Genomic DNA, 20,876 nt, shown 5'->3' with positions numbered 1-20,876 from the left:
CCTTCATAATGTTCCTTAGGAAGGTGAAACATTTGAATAATTTGAGATACAAAGTCAAGCCGATGACAGCAAGAAAAACACCCAGAAGGACAATAGGGTAGGGCTGGGCCATATCATACCGTTCATGGTAATACCGGTGTAATGTTGGGCAACGATAAGAAAATGAAATATTGAGATAGAATATGGGTAAAACACGCATGAGCAGTGCCTTTGTTTTCATACGCACATGGCGGAAAATGCGTGCCGGTGACGCAGAATGAGAAGGGCGAAAGCAGATCGTTGAATGAAACGGATGAACCAGAACTGGTTTGTAAAAATGCTGCAGCTTCAGTGGTGGAACTGGTTTAGCTTTCGTCCGTCAGATACACAACAAAGCACTATTTTTGGTAGCGCATGCTAGCGGGCGTCGTTATTACCGTGTTGTTTGGAAAATACGGCACACTTAAAATCAATCCTTTGATTTTTCTGAAAGTCGACAGAGCCCCTTATAATCCCGTGAGCCTTATGTATGAACTCTGGTTGTGTTTACTGACTGATGTTTTAGTACGACTTTGCTAAGCTACAAACCCGCACCATTTGATGGGTTGTCGGAGCATTACGTCGATCGTAGGGAGTAGAGCAGGGCGATATGACCAAAAATATTTATCACGATATACATTTGAAAATTTGCGATAACGATATAACTGACGATATAATTGACACAAGACAAAATACTTTACAACTCCTCAACTTTATTAGTGAAAAAAACCCATCAATGTATTTTCACTTAAAAAAGCAGCTGTTTTTTGCATTAAAGTTATATAAAGATGTAATAGTGCAAATGCAAATTCTTTGCTGGCAGTTTAACCTAAAGGCATTTCCAGTGGACATCGGCCGACATATTGTCAGCATAACAGTATATAATAGGGCTGTGCAATATGACCAAAATCTCATATCCCAATATAAGAATTCTATCATCCCGATAACGATATAAATCACAAAAATGCAACATTTTCTGTAAATTCTGTGAATCTCGTGAGAGTGATTCAGTTTATTTTGAAAAGTCTCAACAGGATCTTGAGCTTTATTGTGAAAGGTTTATGTTCAGCGGACATGCGATGGTGTTACCGTCGTTGTTGCTAACGACAACGCATAAAAACAGGCGCTTGTCCGTCTGTAGTGTGGTTGTATTAAATATAAGAGAAAGAGAGAACTTTAGGAAATTCATACAGCCACTACAGTGACCATCAAAATGATGAAAAAATATTGCCGTAAACAGTTTATTTTGCAACACCACGAAACAAACGATAGCGTAAAATGAAACGATAGACGTTTTTATATCGTCATCCGATATATATGGTTATATCGAACAGCCCTAGTATATAATAGCCACAAAACTTAAAAAGAGGTTATACACACACAATACGGTAATATTATGTTGAAGCACAGTACGTATCACTCCGCGAGGCTCCTCCCTACGATAGACGTAATGCTCCGACAACCCATCAAGTGGTGCAATGTCCACTGGAAATGCCTTTAGGTTAAACTGTCAGCAAGGAATTTGCATTTGCACTATTACATTTTTATATAACTTTAATGCAAAAAACAGCTGCTTGTTTAAGTGAAAATACATTGATGGTTTATTTTGCACTAATAAAATTGTGGAGTTGTAAAGTATTTTGTCTAGTCTCAATTATATCGTCAGTTATATCGTTATAGCAAATTTTCAAATGTATATTGTGATAAATATTTTTGGTCATATCGCCCTGCTCTACACAGCAGTCTACACTTTCAGGCCAGTGGCCACTCTTTAAAGGGTTAGGATGTACACATCCTGGACAGGGAGGAACGCTGGTTTGATTGGGGAGTCAAAGAGGCCATTTACGTGAAAAGAGAAAGACCATCTCTAGATTGAGGAGTTGGCCTAGGGGTAGCTTATTGCAAACTCTGTGAATCTTACTCATGGCCACTGATCAGTGGTCAGGTTGGGGAAATCTGCAGTCAGCCGAGACTGAAGAAGGCACTCGGACGAGTGACAAAACGTTTCTCCTGCTGAAAACGCTACCTCCAAATGAACAGTATCAACTTTTTGTGATTTCCTTACTTGGATGATTGATTATCAAGATAGTAAACTGTTATTTTGGTTATATTAAGAGTACATTCATCACTTTACTTGCTGTCACACAGCATTTTTTATTTTACTGGAGATGTTAATTCCAGACTTCTCTGACAAAAACAAACAACTTTACCTCAGCAACAATCAGTTACCTCAGGTTGCTGTGTGAATGCTTCATGCATTAGTATAATTCAGAATTATACAGTTTTCTCTCCATTACTATATTAACTTTAATCCAATGAGCTGACCCACAGAAGACTGAACCCTGAAAAACAGCCTGAAGATAAACTGCTGACTTTAGCTGTCCAAAATATGTTTTGGTGCTGGCTGTTCACTGCAGTACAAGTAGCATCCATGTTAGCAGCATGCTATGATTCTCTGCTTTACACTAATACAGGAAGTGATACACTCCAGAAGATCGAAGATTTAGCTCAGACCTCTTGGCTATATATCTTCTAAACTCGAACTTGCTATTAAAGCTGGGAGGCGGTCTTGTTGCCTGGTGCAGAGAAGCTTAACAGTTTAACAGATCAGACTTAAATAAAGTCCACTATTACTGCGAGAGAGGTGGCAGGGGTGACTTCCGCTTTCGGTGACGTCACATGCATGTGTATTTTGTACAATACATACATTTATATTGGACATATTTATGTGCACATATTCACAAACCTTTCAAATGAGTTAATGATTCGTATCGCTACTACCAAATGATACTGTAAGCACAGCTCACTTACGCGAACCAACCCAAACTCGTCATGACTTGATTTAAACAATATTTTTGCCGGGCCATCAAACTAGTGCTCCAAGCCCAGCAGCTGCCTCTTCGTGAGTTGTCTGTGTCATTAACGCTAGCGACAACAGTTAACTTGAAATGCTCAACTACTTACCCGGGTTCTTTACTTCACTGTTAGTTGGATTTGTGCTTAACAGACGAAATCGTGTTTTGGATATTTGCTTATTATGTAACAGTGTGACGTTTAAAAATATTGCACCGCTCGGAAAACAAACTGACCACAACACGTGTGGATAACTTGTGGTCTGTCACTTCATAGATTTAACTAGAAGTCACTGTGTAAAATGGCAGTCTCCTTATGCTGAACCATTTCCATTCGACAGCTGTAAAGGGGGTGGAGAGGTTTAAAGGAACCGGTCAGAACCAACATCAGCATGATATTTGCTTCCTTTTATATTTGAATGGCTTAATGTAGAATCGTTCCTTGAAACGAAAAGAAGCGATCTTACTTCTTCCTTTCTCTCCGTAACGATGGTGAAAGTGCACGTGACAATTCCCTTGTTCAAAGTGTAACGTGGTACGGTCCATAGAAAGGGACTATCGTTTCCTACTTTCCAGCAAGCCTTTAATGTGGTTCAGTTTTGTTTGTTGTTGTTGTTTTCCCCATTGAAAATAAAAAAATAATAAAGTTAACAGATATTCATGTTTAACTTTTTAAAAAGGTGTGAAATCTAAATATATTAAAATCAAAAAGCTTTATATAAGTTATCCTTAAAAAATTAATTGTTCGTTGTTAGTGGCTATATTTCTAATTAGAAACACCTGTTAACTGTAGTTGTGGAAAAACATCATAAAGATGTGAAGAAGATGACAATAACAAATACTTTATTTATCCCATATATGGCAAATTATTTAGTTACAGCAATTATAATAATAATATTACTAGATAAATTCTTTTTAATTTTGAGTGTGCCATACCTGTCGCCATTTGAGCTGTCAACAGCCACAGCGTTTAACAGCTTATGTGAAGGGATGCCAGAAGCTAAAAATAACTTCATGAAAGTTGCAAAAAACTAGTCAAGTTCAAAATGTAGGTAGCTCACAAAAAAGCTAGTCAGAGACGTGTGTTTATGGTATTTTTTAATCAAAGGATTTTCATTTAGAAAGGCCAAGCATCCTGTTTAGCCAGTGAGGCAGCACCGAGATACTGAATTATCCCTGTGGTGCTTTTTCAAATTTTCCTCATTTGTCAAGGATAGTGAAGCTGGTGGACGCAAACACAGGATTCTCAGAATAAACGTTTATTTACAAAGAATAATAATGCAACAATATCTTGAGCTGAAAATCTTTGGAAAAAGAAAAAGGATCTCTCTGCTGCTGAAAAAGTGAAATAGTTGAATGCCTTGGACAAGTAATGAAAACCCTAGATATATCACAAATACTTAAGCGTGATCATTGTACTGTCAAGAGATTTGTGGCTGAGTCACGGCACACACAGGTTCATGCTCACAAGCAGAAACGGCTGCAGTGGGCCTTGAACTACATGAAGACTAATTTTCATCAGTCTTGTTCACTGATGAGTGCCGTGCAACCCTATATTGTCCATGTGGATGGAGTGGTGGATGGCCACCATGTGCCAACAAGGATGCGAAGTCAGCAAAGAGGTAGTGGAGTCATGTTTTGGGCGGGAATCACATGGAGAGAGCTGGTCGGCCCCTTCAGGGTCCCTGAAGGTGTGAAAGTGACCTCTGCAAAGTATGTGGACATCCTGACTGACCACTTTCTTCCATGGTACAAAATAAAAGAACCATGCTTTCCGCAACAAAATCATCTTCATGCCTGACAATGCACCATCTCATACTGCAAGGAATACCTCTGCATCATTGGCTGCAATCGGCATAAAATTAGAGAAACTCATGGTGTGGCCCCCGACCTCCCCTGACCTCTTTAAGTCTGACGTCATTAACCGTGTCTGGGCCCAAACTCCGCTGCAGGTCCATAAGCCAATCGATCACTGCGGCATTACTGAGAGTTAATAACTATCTAAATTCTTTCATCTGTAATAAAATGATCAGTGTGGCTGCTTTACCAGGTGTAACAATTAAGTTAAACATCCAGGCATCCATGAAAACGGAATTTATTAAACTTAAAGTAGTTAGAAGTTAGCAAAGAGTTAGCTCGCTAGTTTCCATCTAAATATAATATAGCCTGTCCTGACTGAGAGATTTCTGAAACAAATTAAGACGTACAGCTCTGCTATCACTTCCAACATAAATGAAGACAGGAAAGTAAACAGCAGTGACGTTTGTAGGGTTACTTTAGTTTGGCTAGCTGATATATAACGATGTGCTACGTGATCGCTAGCAACACAGCTACGTTAGCATAATATTAACAGTGAAGGGTGGAGGATGAACGCTAACTTCTATCCACTCGATAAAAGTTGCCGTGAGTATTCTGGATGGTCAGGGAAAAATGCAATCGCATGGCAGGATGCTGTAAATGGACCAAACTTCAGTCAGGAGAACAACTGAGATAATCCATCCACAATACAAGGTTAGTCATCAATATACTGCTGCATGGGCTGGGCTGTAGTTGCATCGTAAGGTTTTAAAAACTGAGCTTTAAAATGATTAGCAGTAATAAAAACCGAGAGAGGGCGACAGTGATCACTGACTGTTTTTAGGGGCTTTTTGAGAATAAATAGAACCAGATACAAAGCATTAAAACATGTTAAAAAAACAAAAAACAAAAGCCTTATTAAATGCAGGGTAGTTTGGGCCCGGAAGCAGGATTCATCACGTCATCACTAAAAGACCGGATTGAGAACCTTTGAGCATTCTCAAGCAAAAGACCAAGGAGGGTGGCGGTAGTCCACATCCAAAAACCAGCTCTGGGAGGCTATTCTGACATCCTGCAGACATTCAAGCAATAACTCTCCAAAAAGTTACATGGATGCAAGAATTGTGAAACTGCTATCAAATAAGAGGTCCTATGTTAATACGTAACATGACCTGTTAAGATCTTTTTGATTGAAATAGCTTTTGATTTCAGTAAATATGATCTCCTAATGCTGCAAATTCAACAAATAACCATTTTCAGTTCTTTACAACCTATGAAATATTTTGGAACTCTGTTGTGCCTAATAATTCGAAACAGTGCATTTTAAGTTTTTTTATTTTTAAAAAACAGTATGTTTTCATTGGGAGGGTTGTTCAGCAACATTCAAATTATACTAATAAAACTAATAGCTGATGACTCGAAAATTGTTCTGTTACTTGCATCGACTGTTTAGGAAAATCCAAGAGAAATATCATTTGCATAATAATTTGGAATGCGGTGTATATAGTACCAAATCACAACAATAGTTGCCTCAAGGTGCTTTATATTGTAAGGTAACAACTGTACAAAAATATGGAGAAAACCCCAACAATTAAACAACCCCTTTGAGTCAGCACTTGGCAACAATGGGACGGAAAAAATCCCTGTTCATAGGAAAAAACCTGCAGAACCAGGCTCAGGGAGGGACATGTTTGTTTATCCACCTTGAGCATTCACCAGTAAAACACTTCTTCCTTGGATTATTAATTATTAAAGCATTGAATGACTAAAAATGATTAGTAGGGGAAGAAGAGTTTTCAGCTTTTAGGCTCCTTTTCTGTGAACCAGCTCCTAGTTTGACTCTATACTTCTAAGATTAGGCTTAAAACTTGACTTTTTGATAAAGCATATAATTAGGATTGGATCAGGTGACCCCGAATCCTCTCTTAGTTATGCAACAACTTTAAAGGATCGATAGGAAAAAAAATGTGAACAGTTATCAATGTTGCTGTACCATGAATACCTTTTTTCTCTAATAGCTAAAAACTGTATTTAAGAAATTTATGTAGTTTGAGTCTGAACTAATATTTTCACAAAAATAAAACAGAACATTGTAAACATTTTCACAATGTTCAACATTTGCAAACTATTGCATTTTGCTTTTATTTAAACAGCACCCCAACTTTTCTAGAACAAGGTCATATAAGCTCTCTGAAGAAAAGCAGAAAACAACTGATGCAGCTATAAATACTGGTCAATCTGCTGTATTTGGACAAGTTTATGTATGGTGTGGCTGTTAACGTCACAGTGTTTGGTGTCTTAATTTATCATACACTACAACTGCTGCTGAGAGATTCCAGTATGGAGCAAAGAGGAGGGCAATTCCAGACTGAAAGACCAACCAAACACCATCACATCTACAGCCCAACCATTAACACTGGTAGAGACGGGGGAAAAGTCCTTAAGGTAAATATTCAAAGGGAAAAAAATCAGTTCATTATTGTTCCTGGAAACTGCTGATCAACATTGCAATCATTTATTGCAATAGAATAAATACAGCAAAAAATAACTGGCATGAATGCAAATGCCTTAAAAGTATAACACATTAAAAATAGTACATTTCATTAGATGGTGTTGTGTTTACTTTAAGTGAGAATATTATTGTTGCGTCACAACTTTGAGTTTTTTCTCATTTGATGCACCTCAATTCCTCCTTTTTTACTGAAAAACTGTCCTTCAGCCGTCTCACGCGGCGTATTCTTCTGCTGTGTCTGATGCAGGTAGCCATTATAGAAATCAGCTGCAGTGAGTCTTTTTTTCAGGAGCACTGATCTGAATCCCACCCAGCCATCCTGGAACACACAGTAATATAAAACTTAGGGCAACAATCAAAAGAACAAAGTGAAACAAAGAAAGCAGTACTACTGCTGCAACATTTCAGGAAGTTTAACCATTTGCTTATCTGAAACAGACTTTTCAATAAAGGTCTTTTTTCACCATTCTTTGATTATTTTTTTGGTCTGTTTCTCGGCACTGTACCAATCAGAATTGTTGTCTGAGGGCCAAGAAAAATGCCCAACAGATTTATTTTCCCAAGTGGACCAGTACAGCTGTGCCATACTGGACCGAGAGAAAAGACACGAATAGGTCTGCTACATTACCTGATGGGAAAAGAAGAAAACAAGCAAAAAGAGAACAACACAGTAGGGAGACCACAGCAACATCCTAGATAAGCAGAAGTAACTGTAAATCATACATTTTGAATGATACCGAGCACAATATGCTTAAAGGGAGCAGCCAAGGAAGATAGCGTGTGTCTGTGAACACCCGTGTGCGTGAGCGTGCCTGCATTCAAAAGGTTTCTCCATGAATGCTACTATCCATATCTGATAGTAGTTGTGGGGAGCCATAGCCCTGCCCCTCCAGGAAATGAAGCAGGCATGGAGGATATCCAGGCCCCAGACATCTAAAGGCCCCCCAGAACACAAGAGTCCAAGGAGGTCCACCGAAAGGGCGGATGCGCCACCCTCCTAGAAAAGAGCTGAGGAGAGCATCACCCTCACGACCGAGCCACCCGCACCAGGACCTGCCAAGCAGCCACTAGGAGTGAGACAGTACACACCCGAGCACCCAGCCCCAGACACCAAGAACTACAATGCACCGAGAGGTGAGGTCATCAGCCACCGGCAGGGAGTGTGGTGGGGGGAGATAGGTGGGGGCCCGAGATGTTCCCAGAGAGGAAGAGTCTAAGACCCAACCAGACACATAAACATAGACAAACGGGCACACAGACACAAACATGCATTCCCACCCTCATACACATATATAAATACATACTCTATACCCCAAGGTCCAGGTGCCATCCTCCCCAGAGTGGCAATCCGCCCCCAGACACAGGAGATGTTTCCCTTTGCTCTGGGGTGGCACACAGACTGCCCAGAGAAAAGCCCAGACCCCGACCAGGCAGCCAACTCCTCCTCCCAGCTCCAAACGACAAACAGGGAAAGAAGGGGGTGTGAAGACCCCATACCCTTATAGCTCAAACAACATCATGGTGTAGAGATTGTATGCACTGACAGCTTCTTTGTGGATGAAACTATGGTGCTATAATCCTAAAGCTATTTAAATGTGCGGTGCTTCTATGACTGATATTTTACAAAAAGTCTTCCTTTTGGTCAGGTGACAAGAAAAAATGCAACACTGCCAAAGTCTGAATGCTGGTATCAAACTGCTCTCACTATGTGTGAGTTTATGTTGACAGAGTATGTTTCTCCTCAACAAAGAGTCTGCTCTAAAGTCTTCTCCACCTCTGGAGACCATGCTACTAAGAGTTTTCTCATCAGATGTGACAGTGAATAAGAGTAAAGGTCCTTCTAATAACATCCGCACCCATCCCCAAAATGTGCCAACAGCTAGCTGATGTTACTAGTGCAGATGAAGCCACCTTGGTGGGCCTTATAACTGAATGGGACAAGATGGTCGTCAGGGACGAGGTGCAGCATCTGCCAGAGTGGAGTGCAAAGAACGACTTGTTCCTCATCACGAAGAAAACAAAGGTAGTCATTGCATGTCAGGATGAAGCAGAAGCACCCCCACCCCACAGAAACAACCACGTTCTGCTGCTAACACAACTTCAGCTCTTTGCAAGCACCTGCACAGACTGCATGCTGACACTAAGAACAAATGACTTTCTTCTAGGAGTAATGAATCAATGTACAGCATTACTTTAAAGAAAAGTGTTTTTTGTGTAATACATTATTTTTTAGTAATGATTCCAATACTGATCACAACAACGTGGAGAAACATCTCCAACACGGACGAACATTTAACCACACCATTCAATTAATTTGCACAAATACAATGTCTTTGATATGTTGCTTAGCAATGGTGGCAACTGTGTGAAAGTCACCTGTCACCTCACTACTAAAGCTAAGGAAAAGAGCAGACGCTATGGTAAGCATGCAGTTAAGAAGGTCAGGGGTGCTAGAGGGAACAGCTGGACCAACCTTGCAGCAGACTGCTAGAGTATTCGACTCCTTCTGAAAGCTCACTGAACCAGGGATGGGGTTCCTTCTTTGATCTGCAAACAGCATGTGAATGATAATGGCAGCACAGTGTTATTGTTATACAATATTGGAATACCATACAGTAGGGCACATTTATGTCAAATTACAACTTCCATAGCTCTCACTTAGAGGTTTCCACCTCTGATTCTACAAATATTTCTATTTAAAGGTTTACTTATTAACAACAAAGGTCTACAACACAGGTGCAGTGACATTATCTAGACAATTTACATGATCATGTATGTTCATTTTTGTGGCTGAGATGATCTTTTTTTTGAAAAACTGTCATCTTTCTCCACAAAAGTTTTCTTTTAGTACGTCTGGATTGTTCACTAATTGGAAAGCTTGTGGTTTGAGCCTAGATACTTCTGGTCTGCATGTAAAGTGTCCTTGATACCGAAAGCCCAATTTCCCCGACACAGAGACCAGAAACTAGTCATCACACTGGCTGCAATTAATGCCTTGAAATCATCCGAGTTTTCCCATTTACTATTTCTTGCTTGCAGTAGTCTCACGTTCCTTCTAGCTGATGACAGACCTCACAACTAATCACGAAGTAATGTAATTTTTAGTTATCCAGTTTGGATTTCATTCTATTTATAGCACTAAGTTGCAAAAGTCACCTCATCGCACATTGTCAAGTAAATACTCTGCAATATTAGAAAGAATCTCCAGCAGCAGTCGACCCCCTATGAGCAAGCCCCGTTGACAACAGTGGGAAGAAAAAGACCTTTTAACACAAAGAAACCTCTGGAAGAACCAGGCTCAGGGAGGGGCGGCCATCTGCTGTGACTGGTTGGGGGTGTGAGGAGAAAGATAGGACAAAATCCCAATGTGCAGGAGAGCTAGACATTAATAATGACTAATGATTAAATGCAGAGTGGTGTATAAACACATAGTGAGTGAAGAAGAAACACTCAGTGCATCATGGGAAGTTCCCAGGAACCTAAACCTAGTGCTTCCTAACTAAGGGAGGATTCATGGTAACCTGATGCAGCCCTAACTATATGCTGTATCAAAAGGGAAAATTCTAAGCCTAATCTTAAAAGCAGCAAGGGTGACTGTTTCCCGAATCCAACCTGGGAGCTGGTTCCACAGGAGAGGGGCCTAAAAGCTGAAGGCTCTGCCTCCCATACTGTTTTTAAATACTCTAGGAGCCACAGGTAAACCAGCAGTATCAGAGGAACTATTGTGGTGATATGGCACTATGAGGTCTTCAAAAAAAGATCAGGCCTTGTTACTTAAGACCTTGACTGTGAGGAGGATTTTGAATGTGATTCTGAATTTTAGCCAAGGAAAAGAAGCTGATATGGGAAAAATATCCTCTCAAGTCCAGGTTAGTGCTCTTATTACAGTGTTCTGGATCAACTCAAGGCTTTTCTAAAAATAGAGGCTGTCAAGGCAGCTGTGATTTAATGAGAGAGTCCTATCCTCATATTTTCACTGGTTTGCATCTTTTAGAAGCTGTTGAACTACCCTTAACTTTGAGTCACATGACCTGTGCCTCTGTTGGCTAGCTTCTTGTTCACACCAAAAGATCCCAGCTCAAGGAGAAATATTTGGGCACTTTATGCATAGAATCTGGCCAAGACATTCATTTAAAACTCCACCAACGTCACAAACACTCATACGGTCTGTTTATTGTGTTACCGGTTTGGTTAATCACTTTACCTGATAATGACACAAGACATTTTCCAGCAAAATCCAGAAGTTTTATTGTTCTGCCCATCCACATAGTCCTCAAAGGTATCTGATGTAAGAGAGGGGTCATTGTTGAGATCTCCAAGAGAGTTTGGCATGACTTAGTTATGCAATGAGCCTTACCCGGGACCCGACTGCACGATATAGACGGTCAATCTGGTCACAAGTCTGTTCCTCCCACACAATCCAGCTCATGGACATCTTGATTTTTGGGGCTGTTGGAGGAAATCATGTTGAAAGTTAGAAGACCAGTTTTTCATTCAGACAACTATATGTATCCAGCTCAGGGTTACGCACCAAATGTTGCACCAGTTTGTCCTTGTTCCCTTTGATTTTCCATTCTCTCAGACAGTGACATCAATGTGTTAATCAGCTGCAAAAGCACGCACAAGCAATCATGTTACAGTCCTGCTGGTAAAAGGTAAAAAAATAACCATGTTCTGCAACAGTTCTGAAAATGCTGACATTGTGGGAATGTTAGTAAAAAAAATGTAATTCATTTGCTAATCTCAAAACAGCGACACATGGAAAAGTTTCAGGCCCTCGAGGACTGGAGTTCGAGACCCCTGATCTAATCAGTTTAACTGACAACAGATAATTACAACGAATGGGTTTAAAAGGAGTATCTTAAGGAGGCAGTGTTTCTCTGAAGTAAAGCTGGGGCAGAGGTTCAATAATCTTTACCAAGGTTTGCTTGTTATCAGTTCAAAACCCTGCATCTCTGATGTTATGGGGGTGCATTAGTGCCTATGGAGCTGGCAGCTTGCACATCTGGAAATGCTCTAACAATGCTGAAAGGCGTATATAGGGTTTTGAAATAGAAGACTCCTGTTGCTGAACTGGCCTGCCTGCAGTCCTTTCACCAGCTGAGAACATTTGGTATTGAGATGTTGCTGCCATAAAATTCAAAATGAGCTCATATTGTCCTTTCTCAATGTAAACATTTAATAGATTTTCACGTTCTATTGTAAATAGACTGGGTTTATGAGACTTTCGGATCACTACTTTTATTTACATTTTACATAACATCCCAACTTTTATGGAACTGGAGTTGTACGTTGCATGTTCTATCAACTCACGAGATGTGCTCCCATTGTGGCTAGAGTACCTCCCAGCTCATCAGCAGTACAATTCTCAGGGACCTGACAGAATTGCTGGTTGAGAATAGGCCCCACATCAAACCTGCAGGGTGATATTGAGCTCTGTTATGGTTGTTATCAGGAAAAAGAAAATACTCAGACATTTATCTGCTGTTTACCTGTGAGGTCGGATCTGGATGATGGAGACTCCTGTCACACTGTCACCATGCAAGATGGTGTGGAAGATAGGAGCTGGACCGCGCCACCTTGGCAGCAGGCTAGGGTGAACATTCAAAATCCCACTGAAAGAGAATGCAATGTCTGTTTCTGTGGACAATTTATATACAGGTTCTGATTTCATGCCTTGTGTAGAACAGCTTCAGTGCTCCTTAGAGCACAGTCAAGCCCATAATTATTCATACCCCTGCACATTTTGACTTAAAGTTACCTTTATTTAACCAGCGAGTTGGCTTTTTCTGACCGGAAATGACATGGGCGTCTCCCAAAAGATAAGACGTTGCACAAGAGGTATCGTTGTGGGGGAAAAAATCTCAGCTTTTATTTAGATTTGAGCAAAAAGTGTTACGTTCAGAATTATTCATACCATTCTCAATAATCAATAGAAAAGCCTGTATTGGCTATTACATCAATCAAAAGCTTCCTATAATTGCAGACCAGCTTTTTTTGCACGTCTCCACAGGTATTTTCACCCATCTTTAGCAATGAGCTCCAGCTCTTTCAGGCTGGAGGGTCTAAGACCCTTTAGCTCCCTCCACAGATTCTTAATTCAAGTCAGGACTCTGGCTGGGCCGCTGCAAAATGTTAATGTTTTTGTCTGCCAACCATTTCTTCACCACTTTTGCTGTGTTTTGGGTCGTTGTCGTGCTGAAATGTTCGCCGGTGCCCAAGGCCAAGTTTCTCTGCAGACTGCCTGATGTTGTCGTGAAGAATCTTCATGTGTTGCTCTTTTTTTCATGGTGCCGTTCACTGTGATTACACTCCCTGGTCCATTGGCTGAAAAACATCCCCAAAACATTAGGTTCCCACCACCATGTTTGACAGGAGGGGATGGTGTTCAAGGTTGAAGGCTTCTCCCTTTTTTTCCTTTTTTTTTTTAAACACCTAATGAAGGAAACATCATTGTGATCAAACAATTCAATTTTTGATTCATTTGACCATAACACAGAAGACCAGAAATCTTCTTCCTTCTCCAGATGAGCATTTGCAATTCTGGAGAATTGGCGTCCTCCTCAGTCTGCATCCGTGGAACCCAACAGTGTGCAGTATGCGTTGGACTGTCTGCCACCAACAGAGCCCAGATTCCCCAGGATGGCCTTAGTGGTGGACCTTGGATTCTTTTTCACCTCTTTCACTATCTTATCTGGCCAGCACAGGTGTGGCCATCTTGTATTTTTTAATAACACTTTATACTGTAGCCACTAGAACTTGAAAATATTTAGATAGGGCCTTGTATCCCTTTCCTTGTGAGCAGCCACAATGCACAGCCGGAGGTCCTCACTGAGCTTCTTTGTCTTAGCCATGACTGTCCACAAGCAACTGCAGAGAGCTGCTGCACACCCGATCTCGTCTGATCTCGGAAGCTAGACAGGGTTGAGCTTGGTTAGTACTTGGATGGGAGACCGCCTGGGAATACCAGGTGCTGTAAGCTTTCACCCCAACCGGTCGCAGCAGATAGGCTGCGACCCTAACCCCTTTAACTTCCTGTTGAAAGGGAGTTTTTACTTCCCACTGTCACCAAAGTGCTTTCTCATAGGGGGGTCATATGATTGTTGAGGTTTCTTTTCCTCTGTATGTATTATTGTAGGGTCTACCTCACAATATAAAGCACCTTGAGGCGACTGTTGTTGTGATTTGGCGCTGTATAAATAAAATTGAATTGAATTTCGCCTGTTGATTTGGTTAAAAAAGATGTTCCCAATTAATCAGGGTCATTAGGATGCTTTAGAACAGCTTGGACTATTTGAAATGGTGATATAAATTTTTGGATTTTCCCAGAGACTGACAGTTTGTGAAGGGTATGAATCATTTTGGACATGACACTTTTTGATCAAATCTAAATAAAAGCGGAGAAATATTTTTTTTCCCCCACAATGATACCTCTTGTACATCGTGTTGTTATCTTTTGGGAGACGCCTGTGTCATTTCCAGTCCAAATACAAACGAAAAAACAACAAAAAAAACCTCGCTTGTTAAATAAAAGTAACTTTAAGTCAAAATGTGCCAGGGGTATGAATAATTATGGGCTTGACTATGCCTTAGAGCAGTGGTTCCCAAACTTATTTTGCTGGGCCCCCCTTTGTTTTACAAGAAAAATATTCGCCCCCCCTCCCGGCGTGCACACACACACGCACGCACAAACACATCCTCCAACCACACACGCCCATATTTTGCTCCATTGCGGTTTATTTCACACCTCAAACATTTAGTAAACAATTAAGCAAATACAAGTAATCTGCAATAAATGACAGGTAGTAATAAAATAACCTACTAACTCTTTTACGCTGCGTCCGCACCTACACGGGTGTTTTTGAACACGCAGCCGTTTCGTCCACGTAAACGGCGTCTCGAATCACCGAAAACTGAGATTTTTTTAAACTCCTTTTTTGCGTTTACGTGTGGACGAGGAATACAGAGTTGGTCACGCAACGTCAAAGCTATGTGCCTTTATTCACGTCACGCTGTGGCCACGTTATTGTTTACATGAGATGAATTGCAGAATGGCAGATAGAGACACAATACTGTTAATCTGACTGTCTGCAGGTTTTACACACAGTTACTGTTCCTCCATTTACAAAGGCAGAGGCGTCACGGTGTGATTATTTTACATGTAGTTGTTTTTTCCTGTGTAATAATATTCAACATTGCATCAATACATTTTTCAAAAAATGTCTCTCTGTGCAAAATGGGTTTAAAAACATAAACAGCTGTGGGATCCTGTTTGTCTGTGATTTGAACCGAGGGAACAAATCGTGGCAGGATCAGCCTGATGTTATTTGTATCCCGCTGTAACTTTACTGTATAAAGAGCAAACATCTCCAAAATGTCAGGAGTAGTTAGTCATTATGAGAAGTGTTTGTGAACTAAAAATCAAGAATGTGGGATCCTGTTTGTCTGTGATTTGAAGAACCCAGCGCTGCTCCCGACAGGGAAAACCAATCCTGCAGGGAGACCTACCTCCGCACTTGTGCAGGTGAAGCCAAAGGGCAGATTTGCTTCACCATATTTTCTAGTCTTTGTCTTAGAATGAAGTTGGTTTCATGCTTCATCTCCTGCTTTGCGTTTGTGTGGGCGCCCGGTGCTAGCAGTGTCCAAGCGTTGTTGTGGCCTCCCCCCCTTTCATACTGCGCCCCCCCTGCAATGGCTCTGCGCGCCCCCCCCCCAGGGGGCGGGCCCCACACTTTGGGAAGGACTGCCTTAGAGAGACTTAAAACTCAAACTCTCTTAAACTCTAATGACACCATTCATCCAGATCAGCTATTCTAAAAAACAAACAACAAAAAAATATCCAATCTTAAATCTTCACTCTAATCAAAATACAAGAGAAAGTCAGTTAAACTGATTCTTAAAACAGAAAAGAAAAATCTGATTACAACAATTAACCCACCCTTGAAAGACCCAGGGGTGAGAGCTATAAGAGGCAGCCCTGGGTACTGACGACATTGTCACAACATTTCAGAGACAGTGAGATCATAGCCAAACCACAGCACGGCACCAGTCCCCAGGTTTTAACGATTAGTTGATCAACGATAAATGCTCACTATGGAAACTTGCTGATTAGTCTCTCAGGAAGTAGGCAGCCAAAAGACACGACCACACCAACATCAAACCGTCCATTCACATCATCAGGGGGCCAACTGTGTAGCGGAAGGTGGTTCTCTTGAGCAAACCTCTTCACTGGAACATCACCAGCCAAGGTAACAACTTCAAGGGTCTCCACTATCCCTTCACTGGTGCCCCTACAACACAAAAGGAAGGGTTAAGAATAAAAAACACAAACTGAAAACTGTAGCACCTCAGCAGTGTATTCAACTCTCTAGGACAAAAATATGTTTTAAAGTCAATACCAGATACTAAAGGCTCTATTTTACCAGGAAATCAAAGTGGAAAATAGAGCATTAAACTGATTGTATTCATTCCCTCACTTTTATCGGCTTTGTGTTTGTGAACAATGTATGCAGTGAGATTTCTGATCATGGAGTCTGGAATTAAACTACAACAGTTCTGTGTCAATGAAGCCCTCATCTATTTCCTGCAAGCTAACGATTCATTTAGTAATCTATTCCATCAATTAGTACTTGTGTCTTATTAATGAGCATCGATAAATATTCAAAAGAGAAAAAATAACCATGAACAGCACTTTTAGTTGCATGCCCGATAGTTCTTCTCCGTAACCTGACCATGTGAGCTTTCAACTGATACCATCACTACCTAATACACATGATAAAAATAATCATAATAATAATGAAAAATACCCAACAAATGTTATAAAAAAAATCAGCAAACTCCTCCTATCCTCAATCCCGAGAATCAGCACAACACTAGCGTGCCGTCACATGGCGCAATACTAGTAATAATAACTGTTGAATCGGAAGTTTCTCTCACTGAAAGTGTTTCAGGCTTATTTGTACGCTGACATTAGATCAGATCTCAGATTGTAACTTGAACGCTGGTTTAACCTCTTAACCCCCAACGCCCCCAGATACGGGGGCAAAAGGCAGGAGATCGGTTAGGCGTTGGGGCTTAAGAGGTTAAAGCTGGTTTGTATTACAGTTGCGGTCACGTTGGGTTACTTTCAGGGTTGAGGTCACAGAGAGTTCAGTCTGGCCTTCTTTAATGCTCGGTGGCCATTAAAAAAAGGTTGTGTGAAGCTGTATCACACAGCGTCCTTGTCATGCTTTGAAAAAGCAGTCCACTCTGATTATGATGGGCTGTTAGTTCTGGAGTATAATTAGTCATGCAAAACTGATAAATGCAGAGCCGCGCTTCTTTAAAAACATTGACCACACTTTGCATTTCATGTTGTGAGAACCTTTGAATCCTCCAAATTCAGCGTAAATTCAGGAAGCTTTATGAGCCAAGCCTTTAACATGCCAATTGGTACGTTTTGTTATTTAAGCGAATAACAAAGTTGGATTACGATTAGATTATTTTCATCCATAAAGCTTTCATTTATTCACTAAGACAGACTCTCTTATTTGCCAAATATGAAGCCTCGCCTTTGGCTGAGAAAGCAAACAGGTCACAATGACATTATGATGGCGTCCTGCAGGGTGAAGGGTTTCCCCATCACTGGTTCTGCAGTCTTGGTTCAGTTTTGGACTTGTCACAAGTGCAACAGTGCAACTGGATAATAAACACCATATAGAACGCAATGGCACACGTGTTTGGAGAATACATAGAAAAATTCCTTCACTTCATCAATAAGCACCTCTGACTTCTCTAAATCCACCTTAACAACTTTTGACCCTTTTAAAATTACATCAAATTTGTCAGTCTCTGGCGGCTGCAGCAGCAGCAAATATTGTCGGTGTGACTCATTGCGTTGTTTACTCGGTCTGTGTTTGATTGTTGCCATATTTTTATCAAGGTGTTTGAAGTGGTGCTCTTGCAGCGGCGTGTTCAGTGTCATACTTTTATACCCCACAGTTCCACTAAAAGGAGGGAGAGGATGTCTCGCCCACTTTGGATAAACACCTGAAAGTTTGATCTGGAACAGCTATCGCATATCTCATGCATTTCCCAGAATTTCTTTCTAATTTGTCACCTTCTTATTTCTTCAGGGTGGCAAGTTTGATGAGCCATGTGACGGCTTGGACTGCAGCAGAGGGTGCAGGTGCTTTCCAGAGAAAGGAAGCAGGGTGAGTCTTTCACAAGGCTTCAACTCTCCACTAAAAAAAATAAAGATCTTTCAAGTGCTCATTAGTTTCCATTTTAGAAAGTGGAATGTTTTTTGTTCTATTTGTCAAAAAATAACCAAGCCCACTGACTGTATGTAAAGACAAACATTTCTTAAATGCAAAATTATATAAATACACTAAAGTACAGTCTAAGATCAAAGTCAAACAACATAAAATATGAAGGCATAAAAAATTACCTTCACTCTGTCTTTCAGGGTTTTGTAAGAGTTTTACTCGCCCATGTAGATTTTATTCACACACTTCTCCTAAATAAGTTTCTATTGCAGGTCTGTTTTTAGTCGCAAAAGTGTGCAATGTCTTGTTTTCATGGTGACAATGTCTTGTTTACAGAGCCGTGCATTAAGCGAAGCAAAGAATATGTGTCCAGAGTTTTTTATAATAGAATTATTGTAAATACTCAATGAATAGTTGCAGCCCTGCCCTATCTAAAATGTTTAAATGTACATAGGACACTGGAATTGCACATACAGATATATATATTTTCAGTGGAAACCAGATATTTACAAACTCTTCAGATAAAAACAAACACTTTTTTTTAATTGTAACATCAAATCAGACTAAATGTTTATTTTTTTTTAGATTAATAAATATAAAAAACACATTTGTTAACTTTCAGAGTAAAGAGATAAACTGTCTGTATTTCTTAATTGTAAATGGCACCAAACTGTATTCAAACTGAGCCACACTTATGGAGCTCCACGATTCTTTTTCTGGTGTTTTGGTTGACATCTCTTGATGTTCCCATGTCACAGAAACAGGCTCTGTGTTTTGCCTTATATGCATCCACAGCTGTGCCACCAATTTACTCACATGGACTCTACGAACCAATCAGAAGCTTCTTCAGCTCAGAATGGAATCGTCTGGAGTTTCTTATTAATTAACAATAAACTTAGTGTACATGTGCTCCTAAATTTGATGAAAGTGATAAAAATAGAAGCTCTGTCTCTCTTTATTCTGACATTTAACTCATTCAAAAGATATTTCAATATTTATTTATCCAAAACAAAACAAGTTTACTCTAAATTGATGTTGTACAGTAAAAAAAATGTTCTTGTGTTTTCCATAAAGTGTAAATATCTGGTTTAAACTGTGAATATACTGCTGTGTATTGAAATTCCTCTTGTTTTGCATAGAAAAATACTGAACAACATACAAAGCATAATATATAAAATAACATCTACCAGAGTTTTTTCTTTGAAAGAAGCCCCTTATGTCCATTCTTGTATATCAGTGCATTACTGAAACCGATTTATTTAGCCGTGGAGGGAAACAACTGAAAATATGAAATAAACACACATGTAAGCTAAGACTCTCTAAAGAAACAGCTTTGTTGTTGTTCGGCTTTTCATTTCACCATTTGTTGATTCACTTGAAGAGCAAGTAACGTAATATGGGTCAAGTGATCAGTTTGATATCAATCTTTCGTGATACACCGTCATATTTACATTATTTGTACAGTACGAATGATTTGCTTTGGTACCTGGTCAAACTTCAGCTCTCCTCTGGCTGCCTGGCTCCGTTTCTCCAACAGGCAGCAGCTCCCCCCGGCCCCTCGCTCAGTCGCTGAGCTCGGATCATACCAATATTAGGGGGGATTTACGCACAGTCATAAATTCCCACAGTGTGCGCTATGTGCTTCGAATATTGTGTGTAGTTTTTGTTTTATACAGTTGTCAGCCAGGCATCTAACTATGAAACAAATTACACTCCAAAAGACCCCGGGCTTCTGACAAAACAACCCGGGCTTAAGCCCAGTAAGCCACCCTGTGTGCACGCCTGTAAGCGGCTTGTGTGGGACACGCACCTGCAGGATGTGAGAAGTTTGAGAGATTCCACAGCGAAGTGATCAGTGCCAAAAAACAGGAGCCTCCATTTGGGTTTTGATGCCGATGACAGGACTCTACATAGCTGTCTCTGCCCGCGGTCAGTGTCGCCCCTCCATACTGTCCCCATACAGCAACGCTGACAGCGCTTCAGCGTTTCCACAGAAGCTCTTATTGTCTTGGCGCTCGTCCACATACTGAAAGCAGCGTCGGCCCAAAGTGTCAGTTCACACAATGAAAAACTTCCTCAGTTTGTCGTCGTTTTGACCCACAGGAAGCCGCCATATTTTTTTCTTCTTCTTCTACTTCCTCCGCCTCCTCTTCTTCTTTGTAATGCTTATTGGCGGTTGGCAAACAGCAAAATGGTGCACTACCGCCACCAACTGGTGTGGAGTGCGGACCGAAATGTCCACAAAAGAATAAAAAAACAAATATTCAAATCCTCCCAAACAAATTAGCCCTATAATGCCCTCTGTATCATATTTGATACATGAGTTTCTGAGACCTCCATCTCATCAACATGATCAATACTTGCCATAATTTGTCCATAAAATGTTATGGACAAAACTCTTTGTTTTTGTCTAAAATTAACATTGTTGTTAACAAAAAGTTGCCAAAACGC

The 20,876-nt window shown here is 40.5% G+C and overlaps 2 protein-coding genes across 5 annotated transcripts in view; both read right to left on the bottom strand.

The window, feature by feature from the left end:
• Positions 1-3,371, bottom strand: part of LOC146394301 (CUGBP Elav-like family member 1) — a 66,080-nt gene extending 62,709 nt beyond the window's left edge. Inside the window, exon 1 of one of the 3 annotated variants that reach the window (XM_084923901.1) lies at positions 2,983-3,371. The gene's annotated coding sequence lies outside the window, so the exon portion shown is untranslated. The remainder of the gene's footprint in view (positions 1-2,982) is intronic. The other 2 variants (XM_084923908.1, XM_084923918.1) reach the window with 2 other exon arrangements.
• A 584-nt stretch (positions 3,372-3,955) lies between these two features.
• Positions 3,956-20,591, bottom strand: mtfmt (mitochondrial methionyl-tRNA formyltransferase). Of its 2 annotated transcripts, none has more exons than XM_084923881.1 (9): positions 20,236-20,589; positions 16,272-16,469; positions 12,672-12,794; positions 12,493-12,595; positions 11,711-11,786; positions 11,537-11,628; positions 11,384-11,462; positions 9,653-9,726; positions 3,956-7,498 (listed from the first exon to the last, which is right to left on the bottom strand). In XM_084923881.1, exons 1-9 carry the CDS (start codon positions 20,448-20,450, stop codon positions 7,316-7,318), a joined length of 1,143 nt encoding a protein of 380 aa, XP_084780007.1. In that variant the 5' UTR covers positions 20,451-20,589; the 3' UTR covers positions 3,956-7,315. The 2 variants fall into 2 exon arrangements, with proteins under 2 accessions (XP_084780007.1, XP_084780015.1); XM_084923889.1 differs by lacking the exon at positions 3,956-7,498 and adding an exon at positions 7,505-8,630 and having other exon boundaries at positions 20,236-20,591.
• Positions 20,592-20,876: the final 285 nt, after the last annotated feature.

The sequence above is a fragment of the Perissodus microlepis genome, chromosome 1 (assembly GCF_051167445.1).
Source record: "Perissodus microlepis isolate ML-2025 ecotype Zambia chromosome 1, ASM5116744v1, whole genome shotgun sequence".
NCBI classification, from domain to species: Eukaryota; Metazoa; Chordata; class Actinopteri; order Cichliformes; family Cichlidae; genus Perissodus; species Perissodus microlepis.
Note: the sequence above shows the minus strand (reverse complement) of the source record. Positions and strands in the feature narration are given on the sequence as shown.

Excerpts from the sequence above, each read along its gene's own strand:
- mtfmt (XM_084923881.1), bottom strand. The coding sequence starts at position 20,450 with ATGTGGACGAGCGCCAAGACAATAAGAGCTTCTGTGGAAACGCTGAAG. Across the intron at positions 11,629-11,710 it reads ACAAACTGGTGCAACATTTG|CCCCAAAAATCAAGATGTCC; the intron begins GTGCGTAACCCT and ends TTCCTCCAACAG. Across the intron at positions 11,463-11,536 it reads ATCGTGCAGTCGGGTCCCGG|ATACCTTTGAGGACTATGTG; the intron begins GTAAGGCTCATT and ends CTCTTACATCAG.